At 43.8% G+C, this 25,000-nt stretch overlaps 1 protein-coding gene across 1 annotated transcript in view; it reads right to left on the bottom strand.

Annotated features, from left to right (window-relative positions):
- The window catches only part of LOC110489129 (ephrin-B1), a 155,214-nt gene extending 130,488 nt beyond the window's left edge, over positions 1 to 24,726 (bottom strand). The window contains exon 1 of the mRNA XM_036943311.2: positions 23,259 to 24,726. Coding sequence (XP_036799206.1) covers positions 23,259 to 23,377 — 119 coding nt within the window. The 5' untranslated portion in view covers positions 23,378 to 24,726. The remainder of the gene's footprint in view (positions 1 to 23,258) is intronic.
- Positions 24,727 to 25,000: the final 274 nt, after the last annotated feature.

Below are 25,000 nucleotides of genomic sequence, written 5' to 3'. Positions count from 1 at the left end.
GAGAAAGGGAGGGCGAGAACAGGGGAACAGGACACAGGGCTACAGAGAGAAACCAAAACAACTCTATGAGTCTCGCTCATAGTGCTCCATTCTATAAGGAAAAGCCTTCTGAAGCCAACAGTCTCTCTCATAGTGCTCCATTCCATAAGGAAAAGCCTTCTGAAACCAACAGTCTCTCTCATAGTGCTCTATTCCATAAGGAAAAGCCTTCTGAAACCAACAGTCTCTCTCATAGTGCTCCATTCCATAAGGAAAAGCCTATTGAAACTAAGTCTCTCTCATAGTGCTCCATTCCATAAGGAAAAGCCTATTGAAACCAAGTCTCTCTCATAGTGCTCCATTCCATAAGGAAAAGCCTTCTGAAACCAACAGTCTCTCTCATAGTGCTCCATTCCATAAGGAAAAGCCTTCTGAAACCAACAGTCTCTCTCATAGTGCTCCATTCCATAAGGAAAAGCCTTCTGAAACCAACAGTCTCTCTCATAGTGCTCCATTCCATAAGGAAAAGCCTTCTGAAACCAACAGTCTCTCTCATAGTGCTCCATTCCATAAGGAAAAGCCTTCTGAAACCAACAGTCTCTCTCATAGTGCTCCATTCCATAAGGAAAAGCCTTCTGAAACCAACAGTCTCTCTCATAGTGCTCCATTCTATAAGGAAAAGCCTATTGAAACCAACAGTCTCTCTCAGAGTACTCCATTCCATAAGGAAAAGCCTTCTGAAACCAACAGTCTCTCATAGTGCTCCATTCTATAAGGAAAAGCCTATTGAAACCAACAGTCTCTCTCATAGTGCTCCATTCCATAAGGAAAAGCCTTCTGAAACCAACAGTCTCTCTCATAGTGCTCCATTCCATAAGGAAAAGCCTATTGAAACCAACAGTCTCTCTCATAGTGCTCCATTCCATAAGGAAAAGCCTTCTGAAACCAACAGTCTCTCTCATAGTGCTCCATTCTATAAGGAAAAGCCTATTGAAACCAACAGTCTCTCTCATAGTGCTCCATTCCATAAGGAAAAGCCTTCTGAAACCAACAGTCTCTCTCATAGTGCTCCATTCCATAAGGAAAAGCCTTCTGAAACCAACAGTCTCTCTCATAGTGCTCCATTCCATAAGGAAAAGCCTTCTGAAACCAACAGTCTCTCTCATAGTGCTCCATTCCATAAGGAAAAGCCTATTGAAACCAACAGTCTCTCTCATAGTGCTCCATTCCATAAGGAAAAGCCTTCTGAAACCAACAGTCTCTCTCATAGTGCTCCATTCCATAAGGAAAAGCCTTCTGAAACCAACAGTCTCTCTCATAGTGCTCCATTCCATAAGGAAAAGCCTCCTGAAACCAACAGTCTCTCTCATAGTGCTCCATTCCATAAGGAAAAGCCTATTGAAACCAACAGTCTCTCTCAGAGTACTCCATTCCATAAGGAAAAGCCTTCTGAAACCAACAGTCTCTCTCATAGTGCACCATTCCATAAGGAAAAGCCTATTGAAACCAACAGTCTCTCATAGTGCTCCATTCCATAAGGAAAAGCCTTCTGAAACCAACAGTCTCTCTCATAGTGCTCCATTCCATAAGGAAAAGCCTATTGAAACCAACAGTCTCTCTCATAGTGCTCCATTCCATAAGGAAAAGCCTATTGAAACCAAGTCTCTCTCATAGTGCTCCATTCCATAAGGAAAAGCCTATTGAAACCAAGTCTCTCTCATAGTGCTCCATTCCATAAGGAAAAGCCTTCTGAAACCAACAGTCTCTCTCATAGTGCTCCATTCCATAAGGAAAAGCCTATTGAAACCAAGTCTCTCTCATAGTGCTCCATTCCATAAGGAAAAGCCTATTGAAACCAACAGTCTCTCTCAGAGTACTCCATTCCATAAGGAAAAGCCTATTGAAACCAACAGTCTCCAACAGAAGCTTAAAGCCACAATAAGATCAGTAAACAGCTGTTGTTGTCAGCTGGTCAGGAAGTGGATGTTGGCTGAGGAAGCTAAATACACGTACAGTTACTATATCTGATGAGTGTATACTGTAGGAAGACTGCAGGCTTACTAAACAGATAGAGAACTGGGTGTGTGGAAGCAAAAAGAGAGATTATATGTTTGATTCTTAATAAATGCTAAACATTATAGACCAGCTATAAACGTTGACACATTGCTCTGTCAATATTCATATCTCTCATATCTATTTCAGCAAGAAAGAAAACTATTGTGGTTCATCTCCCCCTCCCCTAGGTAAACACAGTTCCACCAGGCTACCGCTCCCCTAGGTAAACACAGTTCCACCAGGCTACCGCTCCCCTAGGTAAACACAGTTCCACCAGGCTACCGCTCCCCTAGGTAAACACAGTTCCACCAGGCTACCGCTCCCCTAGGTAAACACAGTTCCACCAGGCTACCGCTCCCCTAGGTAAACACAGGCTGGTTCTACCAGGCTACCGCTCCCCTAGGTAAACACAGGCTGGTTCCACCAGGCTACCGCTCCCCTAGGTAAACACAGTTCCACCAGGCTACCGCTCCCCTAGGTAAACACAGTTCCACCAGGCTACCGCTCCCCTAGGTAAACACAGTTCCACCAGGCTACCGCTCCCCTAGGTAAACACAGTTCCACCAGGCTACCGCTCCCCTAGGTAAACACAGTTCCACCAGGCTACTGCTCCCCTAGGTAAACACAGGCTGGTTCTACCAGGCTACCGCTCCCCTAGGTAAACACAGGCTGGTTCCACCAGGCTACCACTCCCCTAGGTAAACACAGGCTGGTTCTACCAGGCTACCGCTCCCCTAGGTAAACACAGGCTGGTTCTACCAGGCTACCGCTCCCCTAGGTAAACACAGGCTGGTTCTACCAGGCTACCGCTCCCCTAGGTAAACACAGTGATCAGGCTGGTTCTACCAGGCTACCGCTCCCGTAGGTAAATACAGGCTGGTTCCACCAGGCTACCGCTCCCCTAGGTAAACACAGGTTGGTTCTACCAGGCTACCGCTCCCCTAGGTAAACACAGTGATCAGGCTGGTTCTACCAGGCTACCGCTCCCCTAGGTAAACACAGTGATCAGGCTGGTTCCGCCAGGCTACCGCTCCCCTAGGTAAACACAGTGATCAGGCTGGTTCCACCAGGCTACCGCTCCCCTAGGTAAACACAGTGATCAGGCTGGTTCCACCAGGTTACCGCTACCCTCCTAAGTTCTAATAAAAGGGTATGAATTCTTCTGCAGAGTGTGAGATCTTTGTTATGTTCCAGCATGCAGGCCAGTGGCCAATCGATGAAGAGTTCCTCTCCTATTGATCAAGTATTGATTATGAAGCAGAAGAGTGATATCATCCTTAAATAACAATCTATAACAGTATACTCCCAGGGTCTGTGTGTGTGCGTGTGTGTGTATGTGGTAGAGGGCAATACTAATTTATTAGCTGAGACAGCGGTGGTCTCTAAAGTGGGAACAGGAACTAGGTCATAAATCTAGATGAGACACCAAATACTGTACCTCTACATCTCTCTCCTTCTCTTTCTCTCTACATCTATCTCTCTCTCCCTCTGTCTTTACCTCTGTCTTTACCTCTCTCTCTCTCCATGTCTCCCTCTCTCGCTCTCACCAAGCCTTTACATACTGCTGACTGAGTCACTTCACAACAACAACACTACCTAATGTATGTCTGTAAGGCTGTATGGATGTATGGCTGTATGGCTGTGGGGCTGTGGGGCTGTATGGCTGTGGGGCTGTAAGGCTGTGGGGCTGTGTGGCTGTGGGGCTGTATGGCTGTGGGGCTGTATGGCTGTGGGGCTGTGTGGCTGTGGGGCTGTGGGGCTGTGTGGCTGTGGGGCTGTGTGGCTGTGGGGCTGTATGGCTGTGGGGCTGTGTGGCTGTGGGGCTGTATGGCTGTGGGGCTGTATGGCTGTGGGGCTGTATGGCTGTGGGGCTGTATGGCTGTGGGGCTGTATGGCTGTGTGGCTGTGGGGCTGTATGGATGTGGGGCTGTGTGGCTGTGTGGCTGTGGGGCTGTGTGGCTGTGGGGCTGTATGGCTGTGGGGCTGTATGGCTGTGGGGCTGTATGGCTGTGTGGCTGTGGGAGACAACAATACATCACGTGAAGCAGCCACAACTGTCAGTAAGAGTGTCCATGATTGAGTCTTCGAATGAAGAGATGGAGATGAAACTGTCCAGTTTGAGTGTTTTTTGCAGCTCGTTCCAGTCGCTAGCTGCAGCGAACTGAGAAGAGGAGCGACAAGTGGCAGACTGGTCGTCGAGACCACCGGTGGCCTGAGGGTCGTTTTGGCCTGCCGTGAATAGTCAACTTGAGCAGCGATAATATAGCAAGCAGGAACGATAGTGGTGAAGCCAGCATCTCCACACGAGATGTATCCACTCAGTCAAGTAGGCCTGCTAGTGATAGTGGTGGAGCCACACCTCCACACATGGAGATGTATCCACTCAGTCAAGTAGGCCTACTAGTGATAGGGGTGAAGTCAGCACCTCCACACGTAGAGATGTATCCACTCAGTCAAGTAGGCCTACTAGTGATAGTGGTGGAGTCAGCACCTCCACACGTAGAGATGTATCCACTCAGTCAAGTAGGCCTACTAGTGATAGTGGTGGAGCCAGCATCTCCACACATGTATCCACTCAGTCAAGTAGCCCTGCTAGTGATAGTGGTGGAACCAGCACCTCCACACATGGAGATGTATCCACTCAGTCAAGTAGGCCTACTAGTGATAGTGGTGGAGCCAGTATCCACTCAGTCAAGTAGGCCTACTCCGCGACCCACAGCAACAGTCTTCTATGGACCAGTTTATGCCAAAGTCCATGACTGTAGTAAAACAAGGCCAAATTGATATTACATTGGCTAAAATGATTGCCACCGATTTCCAGTCATTTTTGATCATGGAGGACAGAGGTTTTAGAAATTATAGCAATAGTCTAAATCCAATGTACACAATTCCAAGCAGGAAAACCCTTTTAAAATCACTTATTCCACAACTGTTCGAGAGCACACAGGCTTCAGTGCGGGAAAGAGTCCAAAAAGCTACTGCAGTTTGCCTTACTGCTGACTGCTGGACATCAAGGGTAACCACTTCTTACAGGTCGGTTACATGTCACTTAATTTCACTGCTTTGAGTTCTGCGACAGACACACCTCAGAGAACTTGGCAGAGGAACGGTTGAGAGTGGCCAGAGAATGGCAAGTAGGTTGACAAATGGTCTGTTGTCTTAGCAACAATGCAGCTAACATAACCAAAGCCATGAACATGTTTAAATGGACCCATCATCCATGTCTTGCCCACACAATCAACCTGATTGTAAGAGATGCTCTGAAGGTGATGAAGCCCACTGTGGACAAAGTGAGGGCAGCTGTGGAATGCTTCCACAGGAGCACAGTAGGTGCTGAAAAACTAAAGTCTACACAACGCCAGATGGGGATGCCTGAGCTGAGGCCTAAACAAGACTGCACTACAAGGTGGAATCAACATTTTATATGTTGAAGCGAGCAGTTTCTTGAGTCAAAGGATGCCATCATCTCTCCCCTGGCCATTGTCAATGCACCTGTTGATGCTCTGACCCAAGAGGAATGGGAGGTGGTGGAGGAGGTGTGCAGAGTCCTGGAACCCTTTGAGCAGGTCACTGTTGAGATCAGTGGAGAGAGGTACAGTAAGCAGTTATTACTACATCATTATTTAATCCAGTATTATATATGTATATGAGCAGTAGATGAGAATGTAGTATCAGCAGACAAAACATGAACCTGAACTAATAAGTTACTGTTCTCTCTTTTCAGCTATGTGACAGCCTCAAAAATGATACTGCTGTGTAAGGGTCTGCAGCCAATCACAGCCAGCCGCCAGAGAGAAGCAAATGTAACCTCAGGACGTGACAGAGTTGGACACCCTATGTCCATCAATAGACAGAAAGTTCCACAGAATGGAATATAATCACGTGCTATCAGAAACCGCTGCACTTGAGGTTTAAGAAGTTATCCTTCAGTGATGCCAGAGCGATTCATGAGGCTCTTCAAAGAATAACCTCAGCAGCAGGGAGGGACAGCCCCAGCAGTCAACTGGCTCAGGCACCAGGGCAGCACGAAGAAGAGGGAGCAGATGGAGCAGAAGCACCAGCAGTAGTGCCACAAACGTCTGCTGTTTGGATGCTGTTTGACAAGAGAGCAACTGGGGATGCAACGCGAAGGAATCCCTAATGAGGGTCCGATCCTATTTGGAGGAGCCCCTCCTACAAAGATCTGCAGATCCTCTGAGCTGGTGGAAGAACAAGTCCTCTGACTACCCACGGATTACTAAAGTCATGACAGGGAGACTCTGCATAGTGGCCACATCCGTTCCCTCTGAGAGGGTCTTCTCGAAAACGGGACAAATAATTACTGAGAGAAGAAACCGCATCAGCCCCTTGAAAGTGAGGCAGCTTGCATTTCTGAATGCAAATCTCTCATAAAAGCAAAATATGGTCAGCATTTCTGTGTGCTGCTAGTTATAACATGGCAATAAAGAAGAGAGAGAAAAGAGGGACCAGTTTAATGTTTTAAGTGGGATGCTGCAGCTTTGCACATTGTTATGTATTTTTCTTTGATATGGTGCAATATACTATTATTATGTTGTTCAGATTGTATTCGCTTTGAATGGTTACATTTATACAGTGCCTTGCGAAAGTATTCGGCCCCCTTGAACTTTGCGACCTTTTGCCACATTTCAGGCTTCAAACATAAAGATATAAAACTGTATTTTTTTGTGAAGAATCAACAACAAGTGGGACACAATCATGAAGTGGAACGACATTTATTGGATATTTCAAACTTTTTTAACAAATCAAAAACTGAAAAATTGGGCGTGCAAAATTATTCAGCCCCTTTACTTTCAGTGCAGCAAACTCTCTCCAGAAGTTCAGTGAGGATCTCTGAATGATCCAATGTTGACCTAAATGACTAATGATGATAAATACAATCCACCTGTTTGCAATCAAGTCTCCGTATAAATGCACCTGCACTGTGATAGTCTCAAAGGTCCGTTAAAAGCGCAGAGAGCATCATGAAGAACAAGGAACACACCAGGCAGGTCCGAGATACCGTTGTGAAGAAGTTTAAAGCCGGATTTGGATACAAAAAGATTTCCCAAGCTTTAAACATCCCAAGGAGCACTGTGCAAGCGATAATATTGAAATGGAAGGAGTATCAGACCACTGCAAATCTACCAAGACCTGGCCGTCCCTCTAAACTTTCAGCTCATACAAGGAGAAGACTGATCAGAGATGCAGCCAAGAGGCCCATGATCACTCTGGATGAACTGCAGAGATCTACAGCTGAGGTGGGAGACTCTGTGCATAGGACAACAATCAGTCATATATTGCACAAATCTGGCCTTTATGGAAGAGTGGCAAGAAGAAAGCCATTTCTTAAAGATATCCATAAAAAGTGTTGTTTAAAGTTTGCCACAAGCCACCTGGGAGACACACCAAACATGTGGAAGAAGGTGCTCTGGTCAGATGAAACCAAAATTGAACTTTTTGGCAACAATGCAAAACGTTATGTTTGGCGTAAAAGCAACACAGCTCATCACCCTGAACACACCATCCCCACTGTCAAACATGGTGGTGGCAGCATCATGGTTTGGGCCTGCTTTTCTTCAGCAGGGACAGGGAAGATGGTTAAAATTGATGGGAAGATGGATGGAGCCAAATACAGGACCATTCTGGAAGAAAACCTGATGGAGTCTGCAAAAGACCTGAGACTGGGACGGAGATTTGTCTTCCAACAAGACAATGATCCAAAACATAAAGCAAAATCCACAATGGAATGGTTCAAAAATAAACATATCCAGGTGTTAGAATGGCCAAGTCAAAGTCCAGACCTGAATCCAATCGAGAATCTGTGGAAAGAACTGAAAACTGCTGTTCACAAATGCTCTCCATCCAACCTCACTGAGCTCGAGCTGTTTTGCAAGGAGGAATGGGAAAAAATGTCAGTCTCTCGATGTGCAAAACTGATAGAGACATACCCCAAGCGACTTACAGCTGTAATCGCAGCAAAAGGTGGCGCTACAAAGTATTAACTTAAGGGGGCTGAATAATTTTGCACGCCCAATTTTTCAGTTTTTGATTTGTTAAAAAAGTTTGAAATATCCAATAAATGTCGTTCCACTTCATGATTGTGTCCCACTTGTTGTTGATTCTTCACAAAAAAATACAGTTTTATATCTTTATGTTTGAAGCCTGAAATGTGGCAAAAGGTCGCAAAGTTCAAGGGGGCCGAATACTTTCGCAAGGCACTGTATGTACTTTGTACAGTCGTGGCCAAAAGTTTGGAGAATGACACAAATATTCATTTCCACAAAGTTTGCTGCTTCAGTGTCTTTCGATATTGTTGTCAGATGTTACTATGGAATGCTGAAGTATAATTACAAGCATTTCATAAGTGTCAAAGGCTTTTATTGACAATTACATGATGTTGACAATTACATGATGTTAATGCATCAATATTTGCAGTGTTGAACCTTCTTTTTCAAGACCTCTGCAATCTGCCCTGGCATGCTGTCAATTATCTTCTGGGCCACATCCTGACTGATGGCAGCCCATTCTTGCATAATCAATCCTTGGAGTTTGTCAGAATTTGTGGGTTTTTGTTTGTCCACCCACCTCTTGAGGATTGACCACAAGTTCTCAATGGGATAAAGGTCTGGGGAGTTTCATGGCCATGGACCCAAAATATCGATGTTTTGTTCCCCGAGCCACTTAGTTATCCCTTTTGCCTTATGGCAAGGTGCTCCATCATGCTGGAAAAGGCATTGTTCGTCACCAAACTGTTCCTGGATGGTTGGGAGAAGTTGCTCTCGGAGGATGTGTTGGTGCCGTTCTTTATTCATGGCTGTGTTCTTAGGCAAAATTGTGAGTGAGTCCACTCCCTTGGCTGAGAAGCAACCCCACACATGAATGGTCTCAGGATGCTTTACTGTTGGCATGACACAGGACTGATGGTAGCACTCACCTTATCTTCTCCTGACAAGCTTTTTTCCGGATGCCCCGAACAATCGGAAAGGGGATTCATCAGAGAAAATGACTTTACCCCAGTCCTCAGCAGTCCAATCCCTGTACATTTTCAGAATATCAGTCTGTCCCTGATGCTTTTCCTGGAGAGAAGTGGCTTCTTTGCTGCTCTTCTTGACACCAGGCCATCCTCCAAAAGTCTTCGCCTCACAGTGCGTGCAAATGGACTCACACCTGCCTGCTGCCATTCCTGAGCAAGCTCTCTACTGGTGGTGCCCCGAACCCGCAGCTGAATCAACTTTAGGAGACGGTCCTAGTGCTTGCTGGACTTTCTTGGGCGCCCTGAAGCGTTCTTCACACAACAATTGAACCGCTCTCCTTGAAGTTCTTGATGATCCGATAAAATGGTTGATTTAGGTGCAATCTTACTGGCAGCAATATCCTTGCCTGTGAAGCCCTTTTTGTGCAAAGCGATGATGACGGCACGTGTTTCCTTGCAGGTAACCATGATTGACAGAGGAAGAACAATGATTCCAAGCACCACCTTCCTTTTGAAGCTTCCAGTCTGTTATTCAAACTCAGTCAGCATGACAGAGTGATATCCAGCCTTGTCCTTGTCAACACTCACACGTGTTAACGCGAGAATCACTGACATGATGTCAGGTGGCCCTTTTGTGGCATCGCTGAAATGCAGTGTAAATGTTTTTTGGGGATTCAGTTCATTTGCATGGCAAAGAGGGAATTTGCAATTCATAACATTCTGGAGTATGTGAAAATGGCCATCATACAAACTGAGGCAGCAGACTTTGTGAAAATTCATATTTGTGTCATTCTCAAAACTTTTGTCCACGACTGTACATTAAAAGGTTTACTTTAAATGCAAATGCTTAATAGCATTATTTTTCATTACAAACCAATGCATTTTTAAATACATTGTGGTTAAGTTAGAGTATGATTTCATTTAATAATTTAATTACAATTGTTTTAACACCCATCATAGTCAAACTATTGCAAACTGTTTGACTTGAAAAAATACAAAACATTGTTTTTAAAGAGCTGTCGGGAGCCAAAAGAGCCAGCTCACTGGAAAAAGCCAGAATGCCCATCACTAACGGAGAATCCATGCATCAGGCGCGACTATCACTCTCTCGCTGCAGTGTTCTCGCGCCAAAAATGACATCAGGTCGCTCCACGATGCACATAGCAACCGTCTACCTGCTTCTCTACCGATAACATTTTCGACAAGTCACACGACGAAATGGAAGGACAGAAAAGGAAAGATGGAGCAGAGAGGGAGAGAATAAAAAGGTTAAAAGCCCTTGCCACAGACGCAGCTAAATGCTGCAAAATAAGCGACATGTTCACCAGTAAGGGACCAGGTCAGTCAAAAACACACACTGACACACAAACACGACACCCAGCATGGCTAGCTACAGTACATACACCTTAGCCAAATACATTTAAACTCAGGAATTCACAATCCTGACATTTAATCCTTGTAAAAATTCCCTTTTAGGTCAGTTAGGATCACCACTTATTTTAAGAATGTGAAATGTCAGAAAAATAGTAGAGAGAATGATTTATTGCAGCTTTTATTTCTTTCATTACATTCCCAGTGGGTCAGAAGTTTACATACACTCAATTAGTATTTGGTAGCATTGCCTTTACATTGTTTAACTTGGGTCAAACATTTTGGGTAGCCTTCCACAAGCTACCCACAATAAGTTGGGTGAATTTTGGCCCCTTCCTCCTGACAGAGCTGATGTATCTGAGTCAGGTTTGTAGGCCTCCTTGCTAGCACACGCTTTTTCAGTTCTGCCCACAAATTTTCTATAGGATTGAGGTGAGGGCTTTGTGATGGCCACTCCAAATACTTTGTTGTCCTTAAGCCATTTTGCCACAACTTTGGAAGTATGCTTGGGGTCATTGTCCATTTGGAAGACCCATTTACAACCAAGCTTTAACTTCCTGACTGTTGTCTTGAGATGTTGCTTCAATATATCCACATAATTTTCCTTTCTCATGATGCCATCTAATTTGTGAAGTGCACCAGTCCCTCCTGCAGCAAAGCACCGCGACAACATGATGCTGCCACCCCCGTGCTTCACGGTTGGGATGGTGTTCTTCGGCTTGCAAGCCTCCCCCTTTTTCCTCCAAACATAACGATGGTCATTATGGCCAAACAGTTCTATTTTTGTTTCATCAGACTAGAGGACATTTCTCCAAAAAGTATGATCTGTGTCCCTATGTGCAGTTGCAAACCATAGTCTGGCTTTTTTATGTGTAACAGCTCTCGTCGAAAGGAGTGGACCAAAGGATGGATGGATGTTGTTGGAAAGTGATATTTATTTTCAAAAACACTAAAAAAAAATAATAAAAGTGAAAACGAAAGCGAACAGTTCTGTCAGGTACAGACACTAAACAGAAAACAAGATCCCACAAAACCCAAAAGGAAAATGACAACTTATGTGTGATCCCCAATCAGAGACAACGATAGACAGCTGCCTCTGATTGGGAACCACACACGGCCAAACACAAAGAAATAGAAAACATAGACTTTCCCACCCGAGTCACACCCTGACCTAACCAAACATAGAGAATAAAAAGGATCTCTAAGGTCAGGGCGTGACATTATGGCGGTATTGGAGCAGTGGCTTCTTCCATGCTGAGCGGTCTTTCAGGTTATGTCGATATAGGACTAGTTTTTTTCTGGTTTCCTCCAGCATCTTCACAAGGTCGCTGTTGTCCTAGGATTGATTTGCACTTTTCGCACCAAAGTACCTTCATCTCTAGGCGACAGAACGCGTCTCCTTCCTGAGCGGTATGACGGCTGTGTGGTCCCATGGTGTTTATACTTGCATACTATTGTTTGTACAAATGAGCGTGGTACCTTCAGGAGTTTGGAAATTGCTCCCAAGGATCAACCAGACTTGTGGAGGTCTACAATTTTTGGGGGGAGAACTTGGCTGATTTCTTTTGATTTTCCCATGATGTCAAGGAAAGAGGCACTGAGTTTTAAGGTAGGCCTTGGAATACATCCACAGGTATACCTCCAAGTTACTCAAATTATGTCAATTAGCCTATCAGAAGCTTCTAAAGCCATGAAATAATTTTCTGGAATTTTCAAGCTGTTTAAAGGCACAGTCAACTTAGTGTATGTAAACTTCTGCCCCACTGGAATTGTGATACAGTGAATTCTAAGTGAAATAATCTGCCTGTAAACAATTGTTGGAAAAAATGACTTGTGTCATGCACAAAGTAGATATCCTAACAGACTTGTCAAAACTATATTTTGTTAACAAGAAATTTGTAGAGTGGTTGAAAAACGAGTTTTAATGACTCCAACCTAAGTGCACGTTAACTTCCAACTTCAACTGTAAGTAGCCTAGCTAATAACAGCGACACAACGGCCGGTAGGCTAAACAGTTTGCACGTCTTACACCTTCGTGGAGGAATTATATCATAGCAATGAATGCCACATAGTGATCATAATATGGCATTGAAGGCAATCTGTTTCATATAGTAAAAAATAGTAAACCTAGACTATGGACTTGCCAGCTTTCGGTCATGACTCATGCCACATAAATTAAAGCTAGGGAAAGTGCACATACACTGTACAGTAAAATAGGCTAAAAGTAATACACAAGTAATACAAGTTTAGGTTATTTACAATGTTAATCTCATTCTGCAGAGCAACCAGATGTGCGCACACACACAGAGACAGGGAGAGACAGAGAGAGAGAGAATCGAGAGAGAGAGAGAGAGAGACATCGAGAGAGAGAATCGAGAGCGAGAGAGAGACATCGAGAGAGAGAATCGAGAGAGAGAGAGAATCGAGAGAGAGAGAGAATCGAGAGAGAGAGAGACATCAAGAGAGAGAATCGAGAGAGAGACATTGAGAGAGAGAATCGAGAGAGAGAGAGAGAGAGAATCGAGAGAGAGAGAGAGAGAGAGAGAGAGAGAGAGAGAGAGAGAGAGAGAGAGAGAGGGACATCGCGAGAGAGAGAGAGAGGGGGGTTCAGAGCCAGTACAGGGAAAATTGAAAGGGACAGTGAAATCACAGAAAATCCATGTTATTATTTTGCCCGTCCTCAGTCCAAGGATTTTGACTTATTTTTTCAGTACCACCCAAAACAAACCGCTCAAAGTGTCATTCCCAATGTATTCCACTCCAAAGATGGCACAAACAGAAAATGGCTGACATACAAATAAGTAACTCCCTCCTTGCTCTGCTCAGTACGTCTTGCATTCGCAAAACCTTCAGCCAGTGATAGTGCATTTGTCAAAGGAGGCATGCAGGCCTGGAAACATGCCCATCAGAGAGTATAGGAACATGAGAGAAGCAAGACCCATAGAGAAAATGCAGAAGCCTTTTTCCTCAGGGCCAACAAAGCAGACATCCGTACCCTTCTGAGTGATAACCAAATGTCAGTTCAACGAGACCAGGTCAAAAAGAGGAGGCAGGTCATGGAACGTGTGATTGATGTAGTTAAAGTTATTGGTAAATGTGGACTTAGCAGCAGAGGACACAGACACAAAGCTGCATATAACTTGGATAACATGGCCGTCTGTAACGGATTTCCTCCTCTTCGTCTGAGGAGGAGTAAGGATCGGACCACAGCGCAGCGTGGTAAGTGTTCATGATGATTTTAATTAAAGAAAGCACTGAACACTGAATCAAAACAATAAACGATGACGTGAATTTACAAAACCGAAACAGTACCGTGTGGCCTAAACACTCACACGGAAACAAACACCCACAAACCAAAGGTAAAAACCAGGCTACCTAAGTATGATTCTCAATCAGGGACAACAATTGACAGCTGCCTCTGATTGAGAACCATACTGGTCCGAACTCAAAAACCAACAGAAAGAATGCCCACCCAACTCACGCCCTGACCATACTAAAACAAATAATAAAATAACAGAACTATGGTCAGAACGTGACACCGTCAATCATGGCAAGTTTCTTGAGCTCATATTGTTGCTTAGCAAATATGATGTCTGCCTACAAGAGCATGTTAGTGATTGCATTGAGAAGAGCAAGAAGCAGATGGGGAGAGGGTAAAGGAAGCGGGTCCTTGGTAACTATGATGTCCAAAACAACATCAAATAAAGTCATTGAAGTCATCAGAATGTTGATTCAGCAGACAATTGCTGTTGAAGTGAGAAAGGCAGGGATGTTCTCAATACAACTGGACACAACACAGGATTTAACATCCAAAGACCAGTGTGCAGTAGTTCTGCGATATGTCACTGATGTTGTCCACGAGAGACTCATTGCGGTCATTGACTGGACAGTACTTTGTGGACCTTGTGAAACAGACCCTTGAGAAGATGGACATAGATATCAAACAGTGTGTTGGTAAGGCAACAGACTGAGCAGCTAACATGCAGGGACATTACAGGGGCTTCTCTGCATTTCTCACAGGAGAGTCTCCTAACCAAGTACCCATATGGTGTTACTCACATGTCCTCAACCTTGTGCTAACTGACACCACTAGGTGTGTTGTGGCAAGTCAATCCCTTTTCTCACCACTGAATGACATTGCAGTGTTCGTTCGAGATTCCTACAAGCGCATGAAGCTATGGGAGGAAACCAGTGAAGACAGGAGACACAGACGGCTTGATGTAATTGGTGAAACATGCTGGTGGGCCAAAGACAATGCCTAAAGGAAAGTATTTGGAAGCTTTGCAAAGCCTGACCAGATGTGGTCATCACTATGGAAAGAACTGAAAAGGATGTGACCATAAAACCTGCCATCCAAAGCAGGGCCCAAGGGTACAAGGATGTTCTCCTAAAGTATGAAACCATAATTACAGCTGAGGTTTTTCTCAGGATTTTTGAGCAGACGTCCCCTCTCTCTAAATACTTGCAAACAAGTGGCATGGATATCGTAACAGCACAGCACTTGGTGGCGGGAACAGAGGATAACCTGAGAAGTGTGCCCGAGACTTTGAGGGTGTGAAGAGGGCAGCAGACGACTTTGTTGGGTGGGCCATTGTCATTCTGGAGGAGCAGCAGAACTGTGATGCCGAAGCTCAGACTGCTCTCCCAGAGAAGAGAACAAAAAGAGAAGAGAAAACCAGGTGAGTTGGCAGAAGCCCGTTGCTAATGCAGACATGGATTACAAAATCAAGACCCACAATGTGGTACTGGTCACTGTTGTTGAATGTATTCACTGACGTTACGCAGCAGATGCAGTGCTGTGTGCAGTGCTGTGTCCTGCATGAATCCTGAAGCATTTTCCTGAGATCAGAGAAAAGGGCCTTCCAAAGACAGCCATGAAGGAGCTCAGCAAATGCTTACTGGAATTTGATGAACATGCCACTGTTGAGGCATTGCAGGCTGAACTGATCATCCTTGCACAACAGTGGGAAAGCCTGAAACGGTCACCATTGGAGGAGTACAACACCGGGGCCGCCAGTGATGAAACAGCGGAAGGCTTTGAGGATCCTGGTGAAAGTGTGGAGTTGGTGAGCAGAAGTTGCTCTACATGTAAAAACTGCCCAATATGCTGCTATCTTCTCCTGTCTCAGTACAATCTGCTCACGGATGCATTGGTTTGGGCTACAAGTTCCTCCTCACCCTATCCATCACTCTGGTGGCTTCTGAGAGGACCTTCTCCACCCTGAAATTCATGACGAACCGCCTAACCGCCTCATGACGAACCGCCACCTCCCTCACTCAAGAGAACCTTGAAGCGTTCCTTTTGATGGCAACAGAGGAGGAGATTATTATGGGACATGACAAAGATGACATCATTGACAAGATGGCAGAGAGCAGTGAGTTACTGCGCCACCTACTGGTTTACTAGTGGTAATTACTTCCGGGTTACTCTGAAGTAGCTATGCTATGACTCTTCCTTAACAGGCTGACAAGGGTGAAAGAAAATTTGCTGTGCATTAAAGCTTTTGTACAGAGGCATGTTTTTGGGACTTTTGTATTATACTTGCAGTTATGTAGCCAATGTTCAATTTCAGTGTTTAGATGTGTTTATTTTTGTGCTGTTTGCTTTATGGACACCAGTGAGTGAACATTGTAATCTACATTTTTTTTGTAGAGGAGTGCTTTTTGACTTTTGTATTATAATTTCTGACATTGTTGTAGCTTATGTTCAAGTTCAGTGAATGTGTGAAGTTTTTTTGATACTTTTGATATGCTTGATGCATGAATATAAATATAATAATTTGAACATTTGAGCTAACTCTGTATATCTCATTCTCTTTTTAAAAAGTGTAGGCTAATTGTTTTGTGTGCCTAGCCTTGTACATTTGAATGTGCTATGATTGGTGTATTCCTAGTGAGTGTTTGAGGGTGCACCCATAGCCATAGCATACCTTGAAAACTCAGTGTTCAGATCCCGTAACTTGTTGGTCAGTCCCAAATGTTTGTATTTTGTAATGTGGATAACCTTCTTCCCAAATTAACATAGTGGCCAAATGTATAACTAGTTTGGTACCCGTTAGATCAACAAATAGGGTAGCCTACAAAATTAGCGGTCTGGTGGTTAGCGTGAAGAGGGTGGCCTGGGATGGAGTCAAATTCCCGGCCTAAGTTATTGTTTCAGTCCACCCTTGATGTGTGTGTTTTGGGGACCTTTAACCGAATGTGACTGGCAAAACATCCCGTAACATTTTAACATGGAAGTAGCTAGCTGTTCTATCATTCAGCCTACAGTAGCAGCCAATGTGTGGTGTTCAATGTAGGCCTACATTCCATGAGACTTTTGAAAAAAACATACAGGGTTTGACATGAACCTGTTTATCCACTTGTCCTTCAGACAAGGAGGTGACTGAAAAGGCTGTTGTGTTGTTTGATGCAAGAAACCACTTTACAAAATAAAATGCATTATTATTCCCATACCATTATTACAGAGAATCAGACAAATGATGCTACCCTCTGCCTATTGGCTACTTAGCTTATTCAAGCCTGTCTCAAAATACAACACTGCCACTTTAAGACAAGAAAAAGCGCTTTACCTGAATCGCTTTTCAAAGACGTCTAGAAATGTACACATTTTGTGCTCTTGCAGGAAGCAATCACTCCTCCATTGCTGACCATAAATGATCTATAACTGGGCTAATAACTCAGTAACTAGCTAAGGATATGAACAAAATGTGGACACGTGGCTACATGCAGCTCTTGCTTTGATCTCAAAACAAGCACATCTACACAAGACCACAGCTGTATACACAGTCCAGTTCAAAGTGAATGGCACAGATCCATATATGGCAATGGAATATAGGCCTACTGCAGCTCTGATTGGTTAGGCCGCACCGGTCTGTGTAGAGTATGGACTGAGTCATGCATCTGTCTGTGTAGAGTATGGACTGAGTCATGTAGGCTGTCTGTGTGGAGTATGGACTGAGTCATGCATCTGTCTGTGTAGAGTATGGACTGAGTCATGTAGGCTGTCTGTGTAGAGTATGGACTGAGTCATGCATCTGTCTGTGTGAGTGTTTGAGTGAGTGAATGTAGGGCTGGCTGGTATAACGCATTTTACCATATACTGTATTTTTCTATATACCAGTATTGATGCACAGACCGGTATGGATTTGACTTTATCTTTTGTCTTTTGTTACCAAGTTGTGGCTAAAATAAATTGTGTTAGCTGCTAATGCTAATCGCTAGCTAGTTAGCGTACTGAGTCAGTACAAATGTAGCTAGCTAATACAGCCTAATACCAGTACTTGTGTAGGCCCAAATCAGCATGTTGTTTGAGAAACAGTATCTTCTAAATCAGAGAGGAATAGACTAAGCATGAATATGTTACTAGATGAAGAGAAAACCCTTAAAGTGGCACTCCAGTCTCCTTTTCACCTCATTTATCACCTGATTTACATATTTCTGCTCAATATGGCAACCAGAGAATGGGGTAGCTACAGCTCAATATGACTACCAGAGAATGTGGTAGCTGCAGCTCAATGTGACTACCAGAGAATGGGGTAGCTGCAGCTCAATATGACTACCAGAGAATGGGGTAGCTGCAGCTCAATATAACTACCAGAGAATGGGGTAGCTGCAGCTCAATATGACTACCAGAGAATGGGGTAGCTGCAGCTCAATATGACTACCAGAGAATGGGGTAGCTGCAGCTCAATATGACTACCAGAGAATGGGGTAGCTGCAGCTCAATATGACTACCAGAGAATGGGCGAGTGGGTGTGGAAAGGAAAGTAGAGGGCGTGTGGAAAGGCGTAGGTGTGTCAAAGCGCTCTGCTATAGGTTAGACGGTTTTGATTGAGCTGTGCGTGTGACTGTCATCCTGATACTAGGTAGATGTTGCCGGACAGTAGTGCTGTCAAGCAGGACGTTCATGCCCTCCCCATTGAGTAGACTGTATGTGCATGTATCAAGGTGACATCTTGATGGTTATCAATATTAGTCATTTCTTGTATAAGCTGCTATCCTACTTGAACAAAAAAAAAAATGGCCATATTAGCGTCCTCCTGAGTATGTTGAACCAATATGGAGTAGATGTTGAATTGACGTCTGTGCCCAGTGGGTACATTCTAACTATGTAATTAGAATAATCATTCTATTTCCATGATTACAACAGTTCACGCAATTGTTTTGATCTAAATCCCAAGTCAAATCGCAATTGCAAAATTTGGTTAAAAATAACACCTAGATTTTCTGCCCATATCGTACAGCCCTATGTGCCAGTGTGTAAATGATCTCAAATTAAATAAATTTCTGGTTGAAGTTAAATTGAACAGTGTCATGACGTTGGCCTGGGGGTAGGTTTATGACAGTCATAAATACCTCTTCCCCCTTTTTCCTCTCTCTACCCTACTGATGTTACATTTGCAAAACCCCTTGGTTAACATAGAGATTCTGGGAACATCAGAAGGTGGGGGGAAATGAACTATATTCTGGTAATACAACCAATTGAACACATGCAGTGGTACTTAATGAATATGATGTCAGTTCGGTTGTCATCTGAGACATTCTCATCAATGATAAGATGACATAAACTCTACAGTGGACAGTCTACACATCAGAGTTATCGGATTCACATGGAATTGTTGTTCAATTTAAATGTTTGAAAATGAAATTATTCGTGATGGGATGAAATGTGATTTTAGCTTCTAAAATGTGAGATTTGGGTTTTCATAAGATAGGGCTCTGCTCAATCAGTGGCCGCCCCTGTGAAGGGACATGGGCTATAAAACTTTTCAAACAAGCCCTCCTCTCCCTTCCTATATAAGCCCCTGACGACAATGTAACCTCCTGTTCCGAGGACGACGGTCCTATGCCAGCATGGTTCAGATAATAACTACAGAACGAAGCCAACATCAGTGTGAGCTTTGGTTGCGAATGGTATGAACTTTGAACTCTTATTCACTACAGAAGTGATACCTCCTAGCCGTTGAGTTAGCAACAGCAGATGCAAACGAGGGTTAGGAAGGAACAGACAGAGTATCCCGTCTATCACCAATGACGTTACTACAACGTATCCAATTGACAACCAGAGACATTCTTCAAAGGACTCGGTTGGGCAACATGGCCTTCCATCTACCACCAACCTACTGAAGCGCAGCTCAGAGGAAATATTTATTGCATTTTTCTTTTCCAAATGGGCGGTATTTAGAATGCATAAGATACTATATTTACGATAGTACAGCTTCTTCCCTTTGTTCCTCAGTCTTCCCACTCTTTCACTCAAACCCAGCCCCTTTTCTTTTGTGTAACAAGCTGTCATATCTGTTCCGCCCACTAGGGACGTTTTCCTTTATGACGTAATTTGTAATCAAGTTATAATTTAATTATGTGTATGTGTAATTCTGTGTGATTAGTTAGGTATTTAGTAAATAAATAATTAAACCCAATTTTGCATTGCTGATTCAACTTGTTAGCCAGGGTTCGTGCAGATAACCAAGAATTTACAACTTTCAGATGAGACTGAATTAAGATGACGATTAATATTGACTGCTATTGATGTAAAATATTACTAGGTCTGTAAGAGTTTATTCGGAAGATAACAGATCTATAAATATTATTTTGTGGTGCCCCGACTCTCTAGTTAATTACCTTTACATGATTAGCTCAATCAGGTAATATTAATTACGGAGAAATTATTTTATAGACTAGCATGTCATATCACTTAATCCGGCATAGCCAAAGACACGACAACAGTATAAAACAATAAGAATGGAGAAAGACCCATTGAAATCACTTAGAATGTATGTGTTGCCACCCAAGGATGAAAAACATGAAATACTGTCATATTGTAAAAAATATTGTGATATGATATTTTGGCCATATCGCTGGACTGGGCGATATGGCTGGTTGTAATCTCATCAATCAACATCTCAGCCATTGCCCAATTATCCACGCTGAAATTACATCTCTCTCTCTCGCTCACTCCATTGTAGAGCACTGAAGCCCACCCTGAAGTACTGAGATGTTTAATCCCAATGGAATCGGATGTATAAATAAAGCATATTATTTAAAAGCACCAGCTCACAGTCACCTAACACACACAACATAGGAAACCCAATTCCCTCCATAGGGCTCTGGTCAAAAGTAGTGTACTATATAGGGAATAGGGTGTCATTTGGGATGCATACATGTACATATACTGATCAAAAATATAAACACAACATGTAACGTGTTGCTCCCATGTTTCATGTGTTAAAATAAAATATCCTGGAATTTCTCCATAAACACAAAAAAGCGTATTTCTTTCAAATGTTGTGAACAAATTTCTTTACATTCCTGTTAGTGAGCATTTCACTTTCGCCAAGATGATCTATCCACCTGACAGGTGTGGCATATCAAGAAGCTGAATAAACAGCATGATCATTACACAGGTGCACCTTGTGCTGGGGACAATAAAAGGCCAATGTGTGCAATGTCACACAACACAATGCCACAGATGTCTCAAGCTTTGAGGCATGCAATTGGCATGCGGAATGTCCACTAGAGCTGTTGCCTGAGAATTTTATGTTAATTTCTCTACCATCTACAATGTCATTGTAGAGAATTTGGCAGTACGCCCAATCGGCCTCACAACTGAAGACCACGTATAACCACACTAGGCCAGGACCTCCACATCTGGCTTCTTCACCTGTGGGATCGTCTGAGACCAGCCACCTGGACAGCTGATGAAACTGAGGAGTATTTATGTCTGTAATAAAGCCCTTTTGTGGGGAAAACCCATTCTGATTGGCTGGACCTGGCTCCCAAGTGGCCTCCCAGTCATATGAAATCCATAGATTAAGTCCTAATTTATTTATTTAAATTGACTAATTTCCTTAGATGAACTGTAACAGTTTCCTGCTGCGCATCAGCTTGGCAATGATCACCCGAGCATTCAGCATACTCTGTCCATTCTCCATATTTATTCTATTAGCTGTAATCTATGGAGGTCAGCGGAGGGAAGACGGGACAGGGGAGGGGAGGGAGAGGATGGGAAAAGAACACCAGGAGTTTTGTTCTTCTGCCCTTGCCACTGACATATGGACCCTAGAGGTCAGACAGAGTAGAGGTCAGTCAGTGACACTGACCCCACAACAAAGACCAGACTTCACTGATCAGTTGACATTGGTGGTCACAAAAATGCACACTGTTGTGCTGGTGCTTTGCCAATCACAGTTAGTTAGGTCTAATTTATAATTCTGAATGTCATGAGTCTGCAGTTAAATCATGAACCTGGGATATTAACAATTAATACCTTGTGCCTTTACCAAATGCGGGAGAAATTGATTTCCATAAACGGGCCATGTGATGTGGGTGTAGAGAGAGAGACTCAGTCTAGTGTGAGTGATAAATGTTACCAGAACACATTATTATACTGCCAGTAGCCTCGATAAGGCTCTCTGAAACTATAATTAGGAAAGTGTGTGTGCTTGCAGCCCTAGCATGCTGCTCAGCGCATGCACAGGCACGGCTTTCTCTGTCGCCAGGGAATGTTCAGAGTTCGAGACAAACTGGAGAGATGTTTTATTTCCTTGAGGGAGTTGAGCGAGCTGGGAGCTAGCCTACAGTACACCTAGACCCACCACCGTTCGCCGGTGGCTTTTCCTCTCATTCCACCATAAGGTGGGGTGTTAGAGAGGAAAATACAGCACACATTGGGCCTCTGTTATAGCTTAAATCAGGGGTCTTCAACTTTTTCTTGCCCAGGGACAGGGGACCCAGGGACCACCATCATACGTTAGAAATTGCGGCAGGTAGCCTGGGAGGTTAGACCGTTGGACTAGTAACCGAAAGGTTGCAAGATCGAATCCCCGAGCTGGCAGGGGAATCTGTCGTTCTGCCCATGAACAAGGCAGTTAAGCCACTGTTCCTAGGCCGTTATTGAGAATAAGATTTTCAACTGTCCGGTATATAATTCAAAATTAGTTTATGTTGTTGCTAGCGATTTTCATTTAAAAACAAAATGAAATAAAAATGTATTTTTTCCACTTTAGGATTGTTCAAGAAAAATACATGGACCCCCTGCAGTACGCCTGGCTGAATACCACTTGCTTAAAGCTATAATCCTTGGTTATTACATCAATGTTTTGGATTTATAAACAGGGATGGAATTTATGTTTCTTTGGGCACTCGCCAGCTGGGCTAGTAGACTGCAATTTTTACTAGCACGGGTCCTAAATATGTGCCATGTTATATTTGAAACGAGAAAATGTCACTAGCCAGGCTAGCATATTATCTTAATTTACATCCATGCTTAAAAATGAATGATTACCTATATACCCATTAACTCTTGAAGAATATAACTTCTAAATGCCTGGTGAGCATACACCATCAGAACCGAAAATATAGCGTAAGTCTGATTTTCTCCAATATTTGTAAACAAAGTAAACATAAACACTGTATAGACTCGAAACATGGTTAAAACTATCATGTTGATATAATGAATGGTCAGTCCTTACATCCATAGCTCTGTCTATTAATTTGAGAGTGGTTACATTTCTTACAATTCTCCCTCAGCTTTTTACCAAAACAGAGAAGTTGGCTTTGCTATTGTTTTCGATTAAAGGATTCTAGCTTTAAGGAAGGTGCCAAATACACAATGCTATCCAGATAATATTGTAATACTGACTTCTGATAGTATTTCTGACACGTAGACTAGGCTTACATTCACCTCCAATCTCAAGACACAACTTTGGGTAAGAAAAATTGCCTAAAGGCCAATGCGCATCATGGGTGCCAACTTGACGTGTCATCATCATTGGAAAAGAGTGAATTTGAATACAGTTTTTTAAGTTCCACTTCTCCACACACACAGCGAATTTGCCAAGCTTGACACTCTATTGAGTTTAAATAGGACACTTACTTGGCATTCTGAGTGCTCCACATTATAGTTTCCAGTAATTTGGCGTCAGAAGGTAACGTCGACCTAAATACGAAGATAAAGATCCAGAGGTAACACTTCAAGCACGCAACCCCAGTCATTCTCACAACCCGGAGATAGAACGAGCGGAGGAGAGAGTCTGACCGGCAGTGCGCGTGGCAGGGGAGCAGCCGCTATCTATCGCTTTCTTCTGTGGCTCGTGTGTTTGTTAGTCGGGTGCATGTGAGGTCGATGTTAGATACATGTCCCTCTGTCCAGTATGTCTTCAGATCCTCGTTTAGACCTGTCTTTGGTTGAACCGTCCGCAAAGCGCGCGTGTCAACAGCCGTTGAATCTTAATTCCGGTTTTGAGAGGTTCAGGGAGGGATGAAAGCCGATGTGATCCGTTGTTGACCTGTAGCTGAGAAACCGGGGAAGTTCCTTCTTCTCGTCTTTGTCCCTGATGTCACACCGAATCGGTTCCTCGTTAGATCAGGTAGCCTATGCCAAGGTCTCTTTGCAGCCTGGGCTATTATTGCGGTCAGAAGGGTAGCCTAACGGCAGATGTCTTTGTCAGATGACTATTATCACCCAGCAAAGCTCTCTCTCTCTACCCGTCGCTGTATTTCATAGAATAGATGACAACACGTGTCCATCATTTAGAACTCCATCAGCAGCACCCCTGACATAACACACTTTAACCGTCTCTTCTCCTCATTCCTCCATTCTCCTCTCTTCCCCAGAGCGGAGAAACTGCGGTGAGTCAATGTAGTAAATATTTCCTTTCCTTTCATCCGCTGCGCTCCCCCTCTCCTCTTCTCTATTCGTCCTAGAACATTTGAGAGGTCCGATTGAGCTGGAGCTGTATTCCTGCACGCACTGCCCAGATGCCTCCATGCAGCAGTAGACCGGTCAGTAGCTATGTCCTCTTTGTCCCTGAGTCTAGAGTTATTTATTGTGCGGTAGGCTAGTAGACGAAGGACGCACAGTTAGAAGAGGTCTAGTCTACCAAGGGCCAGGACTGCTCTCTTCCTCTGTCTCTCGTTCACTGCGTGGAGCCCGACGTCCCCGGGTTTGAGTCTCTCCTCGGGCTAAACAGTTGTACGGTAACCTGACGCCCGGGTGCGAAAGGGACAGCCCACCATGTCAGCCGCCGCAACCAATCAGATAGCTCGGTCCGAACTCCAGCAGCAGTGTGTGTGTTGGTCCGGTCCATTACCCCTGTCCATTGCTCAGATAGACATTTACAACTTTTCACCCTTAATAATTATACTGCGTGTGTGAACATTGAAAAGGAAACTAATGCTAATGCAACACCTACACCTACAGTTATGTTTACATCTTCAGGCTATTTCAAGCATGTTTTATACAAAACGAGTGGTGTGAATTGCTCCCCTGAATCTCATCACAATGTCAGACAATGAACTTCATGGGAACCTATTAAATCAATACATAATAGGGCAGGGTTTCTCAACTGGCAGCTCACTGGCGAATTTGGCCCCTGGGTGATTTTCTTTGCCCCCCCCCCAAGTTGTCTGATCAAAAAAAATCCCATCCAAAGTATTCCCACGCATTATAGAGAGAGATACACCCCTTCAAATTAGTGGATTTTGATATTTCAGCCACACGCATTGCTGAGAAGTGTATAAAATTCAGCACGCAAATTCTACATGAACAGATACATGGTGCGACACCCAGACACTGAGGTTCTCTATCACATATTTACACTCAGCAAACACTGAAAC

This window comes from Oncorhynchus mykiss, chromosome 14 (assembly GCF_057628025.1).
Source record: "Oncorhynchus mykiss isolate SJ-2025 chromosome 14, ASM5762802v1, whole genome shotgun sequence".
In the NCBI taxonomy this organism is placed as follows: Eukaryota; Metazoa; Chordata; class Actinopteri; order Salmoniformes; family Salmonidae; genus Oncorhynchus; species Oncorhynchus mykiss.
The sequence above is the reverse complement of the archived record's forward strand: the minus strand, read 5'-3'. Positions and strand labels throughout refer to the sequence as shown.